Source organism: Apaloderma vittatum, unplaced genomic scaffold (assembly GCF_000703405.1).
Source record: "Apaloderma vittatum isolate BGI_N311 unplaced genomic scaffold, ASM70340v1 Scaffold46037, whole genome shotgun sequence".
Classification (NCBI taxonomy): Eukaryota; Metazoa; Chordata; class Aves; order Trogoniformes; family Trogonidae; genus Apaloderma; species Apaloderma vittatum.
In genome coordinates this window covers 1,672-12,003 of record NW_009725418.1, presented here as the reverse complement: position 1 = coordinate 12,003, position 10,332 = coordinate 1,672, and the positions used below count along the sequence as shown (strand labels likewise).

The 10,332-nt window shown below is 36.3% G+C and overlaps 1 protein-coding gene across 1 annotated transcript; it reads left to right on the top strand.

Moving 5' to 3' along the window:
* Positions 1–460: 460 nt before the first annotated feature.
* On the top strand, positions 461–9,765 carry HS2ST1 (heparan sulfate 2-O-sulfotransferase 1; the record flags this gene model as incomplete). The annotated part of the gene is made up of 5 exons (XM_009872875.1): positions 461–546; positions 4,185–4,323; positions 6,427–6,524; positions 7,715–7,872; positions 8,948–9,765. Coding segments are annotated over 5 exons (708 nt in total), but the record flags the coding sequence as incomplete, so codon positions are not given.
* Between the last annotated feature and the right edge of the window lie 567 nt (positions 9,766–10,332).

Sequence of the window (10,332 nt, the reverse complement as noted above, 5' to 3'; positions counted from 1 at the left end):
TCAGACTTATTTCTTATGTCACGGTAAAATAAGTCTAAGGACGTGCTTGTAAATCTGATGTGTTTTTATTTGAGGGACTAAATGCAGATCAGACAATTCCATCAAAGGTGTACTTGCATTTCTGCTTATTGCTGGTGGAATTTCACATTCCTTTCAAATTACAAATAAAATGGCCTGACAAAATTTTTAAATGTTTGTCTTGCTAATGTTTTTGCAGTAGCTTTCATTGAATTACCCTTCTGATTGATGTGTTCTGCTTTTGTTTAGTTTCTGATCATTAAGTTGTGATGATCTAAAATGCTTGCAGAAAAGTCTATTTTAGCTAGCACAAATTCTTTAATATACAAAATAGACTTTTTTCCTAATGCATTTCAAGATTTTACTTACAAACCAGGAAACGCCGTATATGGGGAAACTTAATGTGTTCCAGCTGTACAGAAGCATTTTCCTGTTTTTACAGGTCCGATTTGTGAAGAATGTGACTTCCTGGAAGGAAATGAAACCAGGATTTTACCACGGACATATATCTTATTTGGACTTTGCGAAGTATGTTACCCTTGAATTTATCTGCCGAGTTGTAGTATTTTACGTTGCTTGTACCCAGGTGGGATCTTGGTGCCCTCTAGTGATGGAAGTTTGACAACTGCAGTTTTGAAAAATCCACACACTGAAATTCCTATTAGAAGCAAATATTTGGCCTTGATTTTCAGTTTTCTCTTGTCTTTTTGCATGATACTGTGTAGTCGACTCTCATTTCAAAACTTTTTATGTGCTAGATTGAGTATTGCTTATCTGAATTACAGGCTTGTTTTGCTGAAAATCCTGGCTTTTCTCTGGAACACTGACAGTTCTGCCTTAGGATTGGCTTCCTGTTCTGGGAAGTTTAGAATACCTATTTTCAAATATGTCTCATATAAGGAAAAATACCACCTGCCTCTTAAATTATGTAGTTCTTCTCTATCAGAATACCACTTTCTGCTTTATTAAAATATTAAAAGTTATATCTTAAAGCCATTTTCTGGCCTACAGTAATTTCATTTGCTGTAAAAAGTGCTGAAATCGTTCCTGTGGAGTTAAACCTTGCTACTTCTAAAATTAATTTAAAATAAAATGAGGCAAAAATCCTGCCTGTGATTGACTTCATAGATTCAGGATCGTGTCCGTGTTCTTGCTTCCATGTGTTTCTTTCCTGGTCTTACTTTTGCCTCTGGATCTAAAGCAGTGATCCTCGATACCTCAGTCGTGTGAAACTTCCCCTTGAACTGGCAAGTCAGTTTTGCTTATGATGCTTACTGGGCAGTGTTCCAGCTTGCACTTGCACCATGTAGAAGAGGGTTTAGAATTGAAAATGGTGTTTTCAGATCTCAGCGTATTTGACTGCACAGCCAGTAGTAACCACTAATTTTACCTCTTACTGGTGATTAGTCGTCAGTAATGTTATGCTTCTGTGTATTAAAACAATTATTTAATGAAGTGAGGTTTTTGTATGTAAGAATTTCTTCTGTTTAGTTATTGCTTTTAATTATTCATTCTTTTAAGTGCACTAATTTTTAATTCTAGCTTTTATTACAAGGAATAAGAAGGGAGAGAGCCTCAGAGATTCCCAGTACAGTATATTATGTAATAGAAAATGCTAAAAGCTACAGTACTAGCTGGAAATTACCAATGGCACCAAGTAAAAGCTTGAAGTTTACAAAAAGTAACAGGCAAGAAGTCGTAATTGTAAATTAATCAATAAAATAAAATGGTTCAAATTTCGTTATCTTCCTTTCTGCCTTTTTAAAGTTAAAATGCTCCAACATTAATAAACTCTTGAACTGAATAGCAGTTTTCTGGCACAGCAAAGGTGAATGTTATTTTATACATTACTTGATAAAGCTGGAAACACTTTCAGATACTGTAACTTTTTAAACTAAAATAATCATTTTACATCTGGAAAGCACCTAAGCAATTTCACAGATTTCTTTCATGTTCCTCTTCCCTCCAGGACTGTGTTATCCTTGTGTTTGTTGTTTGTTATCCTTTCACCCAAATGATTTATTTTTTTCCCACAGCAGCTTGCTTTCTCATACTTTGGGTTTTCATTATTAAAATATTATCTCCAATCCCCTGATTGTGCTTGGCAAGGCCCACTCTTTTAAGGCCGTGAGCTGTGTTCTTGTAGTGGACGTTCTTTTGGTTCAGAAGTATAAAATATTTCAGAAAAGTCTGTGCATGCTTATACACAGACTTCAGACTTAGGTCGTCTGTCAAATATCACAAGTACCTCTTAAATTATGCTGAAGCTTAAAGTACAGAATTGAGTTGATGACTTACAGTGTTGAGGACAGATTATCATAACCCACCCATGCAGCAATTACAGTAATAGAAGTTCAAATTCTTTTCCCTCTTTTTTTTTTATTTTATTTTTAATTTCTAGTCTACCCTTATTCCCTACTTTCTCTGGGAAATGATTGGAAAAAAGTTCTTTGATGATGCAATTGCCAAATCGTTATCGTTGTTAATGAAGTTACACTAGTAAGTGGCATATGTTATTGTAACCGAAGCTAGTTTTGCGAGGCCATGTGCAAATCCATACGAATGTACAGCACAGACGTTTCCAAGGGCTTTGACACCTTCGTTTAACCCACAGATAGATATTATTGGTTGAGGCTGATACTGTAGCAGAATGGTTTGTTATAGTCTTCTATGACACTTGCAGCAGATTCTGTAGAAGGGGACACTCGTGCATGTCTCTGACACTTGAGTGGACCTGAAGGAGAGTGCAGTTCAAAGACCGGACTTTGCATCAGAGTGGTTGAAGCATTCACACACTCTTACTTTGTCTACTTTGGGAGTAAGAGCTGGCACTCAGATGTCAGCAGTGTCACCTTTAACTGCTACAGTCTGATTCATGGGTACTCGGGCTGGCAACATCTGAAGAATCAATTGCTCTTTCTGTAGCCTTTAACAGCTTCTGTATCTGTAGTGCTGGTCTTCTGCCAAAGTAAGGCCTTTCAGTTGGGTTTGGTGTTTGGGGGTTTTTTCTAACTTCCTCTTTTCTGCTACTTATCTGTGTTTCTGTTCTTCATCTTTCCAACTTAAGAGTCCCCGTACGAGCAGTATCTGCTATTATAATTTACAGAATAGCACTTTAACAATGATGGCACTGCATCTTAAAACTACAGCTCTTTCTGTGTTATGCCAAGCTAGGAGGCTTGAGTGGCCCTCTGTCAAGGCAGAACACTTTCCCAGTTTGCATGGGAACAGAAGAGATTTTTTTTTTCCAGCTCCTAACTTTACTTCAGGGCACTTGACACACTTGCAGTTTCCATTGTGATAAAACCTCTTTAATGTTTGGATACCATATTTATTTGCCACAGTTATGTCTGAAATGGAAAAAACCCAAACAAACAAATAAAAAACCCCAAGAAAACCCATTTGAGAAGTGTATCATAAAAGGTATCTTGAGTGTAGATCACTGAATGGTAGCATTTGCACAAAACAGTTCAGGTGGTTTAAATCTTCTTCATGTGTACTATGAGCTTACTATCTCATTTCGTCAAGCTTCCTGATTGTGTACCGCAATAAATCACAATTTGCTTAGGTTAAATGTCTAAGGAGGAAAATTGTATCTTTAGATAGTACCTGTGACCATATTTAGTTCTCTGTCTTAGGCTTGTATTTAATAAGCATAGTCATATGGATTCAGCTGAGCTAATGACGGAGCTCTGAGCTCTGTCTTCCTTCTGGTAGAGCTCATGTCTCTGAGAACTGGAGACCTGCCAGGAAAACCACTTGCAGCACTGCATAGCACAGAGCAGGAGGGCAGGAACTCGACATCAAACTTCCTTATGCTTATTGTAAACATGTATGTGGCTGCCAGACTCACAAAGGTATTTCTAGAGTCACGATAGTTGTGTAAATTTTTTTAATATCTATTGTTTGAGAATATTTCAGTTTTGTTTGTTTCTCTTATAAAAAAACGCAACTAAAATCACAATCCTAGGAATACTGAAATTGGACTGACTTTCACATCCATGTAACGCATTGGCTGTGAGAATGAAAGAAAATGATCATTAAAATTCCTCTCACTATCATCTCCGTATATAGATTTCAGTTGTATCAATAGAGACAGGCTTTTAAGTATTAGATGAGAAGTTTGATTTGGCCTTTAAAACATATTTTTCCTTCTTTTACTTTAGATTTGGTGTTAAAAAGAAACCGATTTACATAAATGTCATAAGAGATCCTATAGAGCGACTAGTTTCTTATTATTATTTTCTGCGCTTTGGAGATGATTACAGACCAGGGCTACGGAGACGAAAACAGGGGGATAAAAAGGTAAAGTACATTTATATATATTGTTCTTACTAAAGTTAATGAGAAAACATTTTTAAAAAATGTCCCAATAAAAGCTGACTAGGTCTTGTATCAGCCTTGGTGATGGTGGTGACTTTCTAAGTTATATTCTCACTTTTGTGTCCCTACTGGACCAGAGTGTAACATTAAGTACGTTCTTTGTAACCTAATAAATTCACTTTATTTTGCAATTTGTTGGAAAAATTAAATGAAATAAAAAATTATTTCAGGAATACAGCATTGTAAGTATAAAGTTAAGCTTATCCTCCTGTGAAGGAAATCTGCATCTCTTCTTATGAAAGACCGGTATGTACATTTTTCACCAAGAGCTGTAGAGTTGCTCATGCTTTGGTTTTGATGATTGTTTGGGTTTTGGGGTTTTTTTATTACAATTAGCAACCAGTTTATTTTTAATTGTAAATATTGCAGTGGAATTTTATAAAGAGCATGCTTGAAAACTATGGAGTATGAATCATACCTTTATATACTTTTTCTTCATCTGTTGTAGGTGGTTATAGAGTAGTTCAGGTTAAAACTATAAATAGAACCTATAGAGTTAGAACAATGTGGAAGCTTTTATAAAATGTAAGGGTGGTTAGTACTTCACAGAGCCAAAGACTTTTTAAATTTAGTGACAGTGTTTTCTTAAACTGATAAAATGTCTCTGTAATACTGACAATTCAGGGTAGCACTGTGTGAATACCAAGAGACTGAAACATGATTAAGCAAAAATCACGCTGAATACAACTCTCTCACATCCTAATAGTGTTTTTTAAATATTGGGAGCAGACCGTACCTCAGGATTTCTCCCCACTCCATCACTAGCGGCTCCTCTCTTTAGGTTTTGGCGCCATCTTCAGCTACTGCGGTTCAGTTTGTCCGGACATCTACAGCGTAGGGAGGGGAAAGCACTGAGCAGAACAAATTGAAATTAAGTTTAAAAAATGTGTCTTCATAGAAGTACAGAGGCTACAGAGGCGATTTGGTAATATAGCATCATAAAGGCATTTTTAAAATGAGAAATAGGAACTCATCTTTTGTAACGTACTTGGTTCTGCTTCGTGAGGAGCCGGTGGATTTCCTTCCGGCTGGAGCTCAGTGAGTTGAGATGCTGAGCATCCTACCAAGTCCAAGCTGTTTATAGGATTTAATATTTATTTTCCAGATTATCTGAGGCATCACCTCAAAACAGAAGCAAACAACATTGTCCTTGTTCAAATACCTAATAACTGTGCAGATGTATTTTTATAGTTGTTTTAAACAGAAAATTGTGATTATACGTGAGAAATAGTCTAAAAACTTGTCTGTGTGATCACGTATTTGTTATTAAATATTTTTTTTAAAAGTCTATTCTAGATACGTGGCTTATATGTTACTTAGAAATATCATAAATACTTCCTTTATGGTGACTGGATAAAATATTTACAAATTCTTTCCAATGCTAAAGAAGTTCTTGTTGTAACTATATTACTGCAGTTGAAGCTCTGTGTTCCTACAGCTGTCTGTCCACTAGGGCATGTAGTATGGAGCGCTCTGTTACGCAGTGAACAACGTGCTTTCACTACTTCTCATTGCCAAAACCAAATTAGACTCTGAAATGGCAGTTATTTGTCATTATATTTAAAATGTAATAGAACATTGTTTAATCTAAAGAAAAAAAATGCACAATCTTGTATGGTATAAAGATCCACCTGCTCCAGTATCACACAAATCCTGATGACATCTGATGCTGTGTCATGACTTCTCTTGTAAGCAAAAAGTAATGATGCCAACATTTGCCGACTGGTTTTGCTTGTTTTGACATACAGCCTTTATCGAGGTTATATCAAGAGTATATCAAATGCATCAGGTTAGATCACATTGTACATTCAGTTCTAATCATAAAAGACTGTCCAAGTTCTGTTTTAATTGAGACAAATAAGTCCTGCCAATAACACTGTGAAAGCAAGGCTTGAAAAAATAACTTTTTCTCTCTTACTTATTTTGTATTTCTATGTTCCCACTCCATTTAGCAATTAACCAGATTGAGATGTTTGATACGTGTACTAGATATTAAAGCTCAACTCAATTTTGTCTTTGTTCCAGACCTTTGATGAATGTGTGGCAGCTGGAGGTTCAGACTGTGCTCCAGAGAAACTTTGGCTTCAAATTCCATTCTTCTGTGGCCACAGCTCCGAATGCTGGTAGGCAGATAAATGTAGCTTATGTTCTTAGTCAGGTATGTCACCACTGAAATCTAAACTTAACAGATCTAAATATGTGGCACAGTTGGGGAGAGTGTGAAGGACTGGACAGAATGAAGCAGCAGGTACTTTTGTAATGTATTTGCTTTTGAAGATGCATTTCAGTGAAACAGTCTTGCAGTTCTTTAAATAAGCAATATGTTAGTATACTATATCAGCAGTGCTATGAGGGAAAACAGATGTTTTCAATTTTAAAAATAGTTTTTGTAGATTTGGAGTCTTGACATTTTTCTCTTATGTCAGACTACAATATCCGTCTTTCTGAATGGGGATATTTTGTTCAAGTTCCTACAGCTTCTGGGGAGAAGAAAATAATTAAGATCAGGATAAATTTATCTTCTTAAACCTTTACCAGACATCCAGTAGTCAATGCTGCTTAGTAGAAATCAAAACAAAAGCCAATAATGTCCATCTGTCAATGCAGCATGTTTTGTAACAATGGCACAGACTTAAAAAAAAAACCCACCTCTTAGCAAACTAAAAAAAAAGGTTGTAGATTATTTGAAGGATTCTGAGTGGAGTCAAGGGTGATTGTTTGTCAAAGGTGTTTGCCAAAGCCAAGTAAAATAAATGGCCACTTGGGATCTCCTCTTTCGGTGCCTGTTGGTCAGGTCTATCTGTACCTGGGCCAAGTTAAGAAGCAGAGAAAGAATGAACTCTAAACCTAAAAAGAAGGAAAGGATGTTGGTTTAATTTCTGCCTGTTGCTCAGTAGGAAAGTCCTCCCATTGAGTGCAATGAAATTTTAGTGAAGAATTGTGCTTGTAGGATGCAAAAGGGAATGTGTGTTCTCACCAGAACCCTTTCTGGTACCTAACATGTAAGTGGAGACTGAATATTGACACGGAGAAAATGTAAATTCTACAGAACTTACTTTAATAGAGACAGTAACCATATACACACATGTTTTTATGGATGAGTTATTAGTCCAAATAACTAGAGAAGGCAAATTTTTAGATAGGAACACAGATGAGAGAAACTGGAAAAGGAAATGAAGTTAAGAATGGTTATAGCTTGAAACGAGTCTTGCCTTTGCTGTACAAATGTCCTGTTATGAAGTAATGTCCATCTAGCGACAAAGGATTGTTGGCCGACATCAGAACTTGCTGTAATTTTCTTCTGTCGTTTTAGGAATGTGGGAAGCAGATGGGCTTTGGAACAAGCCAAGTACAATCTGATTAATGAATACTTCCTAGTGGGAGTTACTGAAGAGCTTGAAGACTTTATCATGTTATTGGAGGCAGCTTTGCCCCGGTTTTTCAGGGGTGCCACAGAACTGTACCGGACAGGTATTTAAATGGATGATTTCCATGGATTTCATGGATTTTTTCATCCTACTCTCTCTTTTTTTTTTTTCATGTGAGTTCCTTAGCCATAGATGAATAGTTTTTAGTCTCTGCCACATTTGTCTGTTGGTTTGTATTTGTACAGAAGGGACAAACTTTTTAGAAGACTCTCAGTACAAGTTTTTGAGGGCAGCCCAAGTATCTTCCTGCCTTATACAAATTGTAAATATTTAAGCTCGAGGTTAAGGCAGTTGAACAGGTATACCACATGTAAAAAATTGAGACAGCTGTTTATCAGAACATTTTTGAAAGGTCTTGCAGGGGCATCCGTTTTGTCAAATGGCTCATAGTGGCAGATTCCCATTTGCTCAGAAGCCCTGCTGAAATTAACTGTGCCTAATGCAGCCTGCTTGGCTGTGCTAAAAGGCCCAGGGGTACAACAGCCCAAGTATATGTTTATCCTCCTGGGGTTGTAATTAGAAATTTGTTATATAGCTAGTAGTTCAGTTTCTAGGAGACCACCATGATGAGGAAAAGGCTCATCCTAGCAGTGCTTCTTTCTGCAAATGGAGGGGGAAAAGGGTCTGACATGTAGAGCCTAGGCATGAAGTATTAAGATTATTGCAAAGCAACAGATAGTACTTCTTAGGGGAGAATGCTGTCATCATTTTGGTCATCTTTGTTTCATGAAAGAAATCTCTTGCTCCGCAGTTTTTAAAATTCTTAATGTTTGATACCACATTAACATCTAAATAATTAATTTTGAAAGACCAATCTTGCTCTAAGTATGTTATGTGGAATAATCTTGTTCCTTAAATGAAGTGTTCATTCACTGAGTTTATTAGAGTAAGCAGGAAGAATTGGAAGAACTGATGCAAAATTCATTAAAGTTTAGTGAGAGAGACTACAATTTTCCAGCCCTGCATGTTATGTTAATAAATTCAGGATCAAATTCTGTCTCTTTTAATGCAGTTTAGCAACATGCTGAGCATACAAAATTCTATAAGTAAAAGCGCTATAAAGGTTCTTTAATCATGTGATCTTTAAAGTGAAGTTCTTGCTTTCATTTTGCATTTAGGAAAGAAGTCTCATCTCAGGAAAACAACTGAGAAAAAGCTTCCCACAAAAGAAACTATTGCCAAGCTACAACAATCTGAAATCTGGAGAATGGAAAATGAGTTCTATGAATTTGCACTGGAGCAATTTCAGTTCGTCAGAGCACACGCAGTTCGGGAAAAAGATGGAGAATTGTATATTCTGGCTCAAAACTTTTTCTATGAAAAGATTTACCCTAAATCAAACTAAGAACACTACTGTTAGATTTATGGACCTAAATCTTTGGTCACATCGTCATCTTAGTCCTCAGCCATGGAAACTAGATTGCTTGTAGACCTCCAAGATGTTTCTTTCTAGGTCTGAGAAAAGTGGGCTGTGGATCACCTCCAGGGTGTTGGGTGCTGGCTAACTATGTTGGTAGTCCAGAAGCAAAGGCTTCATTTCTTTTATCTAACTAATACTTTTCAGTGGGAGTTAATATCCTGTACCTGAAGAAATCTACACTTTAATTTGGAGCAATTAATACACAGCAGTTCTAGTTGAAAATATAAACAAACAAAAAATGCTTCTGTTTATGCTCTTTTTAATTTTCAGAGCAATTTATTTTCATTTATGCTTCTGTGAAGAGGAAATAATTTCTCCCAGCTTTCAACATGGAAATTTTGGTTGTAAACCATATGAGTGGTGTTAATAACTGGTTGACATCTGTGCTTTGTTTTTGTGAAACATGTCACATAATATTAATTGGGATGGTTAATCATGTTCTGCTGAGAAATGATGCTGCTGCTGGAATTGCCCATATTTATATATGTGGTTTTATTAAAAAATTACAACTAATCATTAGTGTTAAAACATCATTTCCACGTTAATATTGTAAAAAAGAATCAGAGCAGCGGGGTTGGGTTTTGGTGGGTTTTTTCTCCCCACCACCACTGACTGAGGTTGGGAAGGCTATGAAGCAATTTGGTATTGTCTGCAGTTCTAGTTGTTCCTTAGGCAGTGGTATAAAAATCATAAATTCCATATTAAGTTTCTCCATGGATCCTTTGTAATAATTGTAAACTGAGGTATTGGTGAATCCATATTATGACTCCATTAGTGAGCTGTGGTATGGTTAGGGTTTTCCTACTACTTCGATACTTTTATCTGTAGAATATTTTTACTGAGGTGCTTTATAACTTGTTTTAAAGCGTTACATTTACAAAAAGAGTAAAATGCTGTAAATACTGCTTATTTTATGTATTTGGACCAAAAATTTTAAAGTAACTAGTTTAAAGTGGGTTTTTGGACCAGTTCCGTTATGTGTGCAATGGAAAACATCACAGCTAGTTCCTGGTTGAGTTAACTGTTGGACATTGCTGACATGCACTTCAGTGACCTCTCTGACTTCAATACCAGAACGTTGTC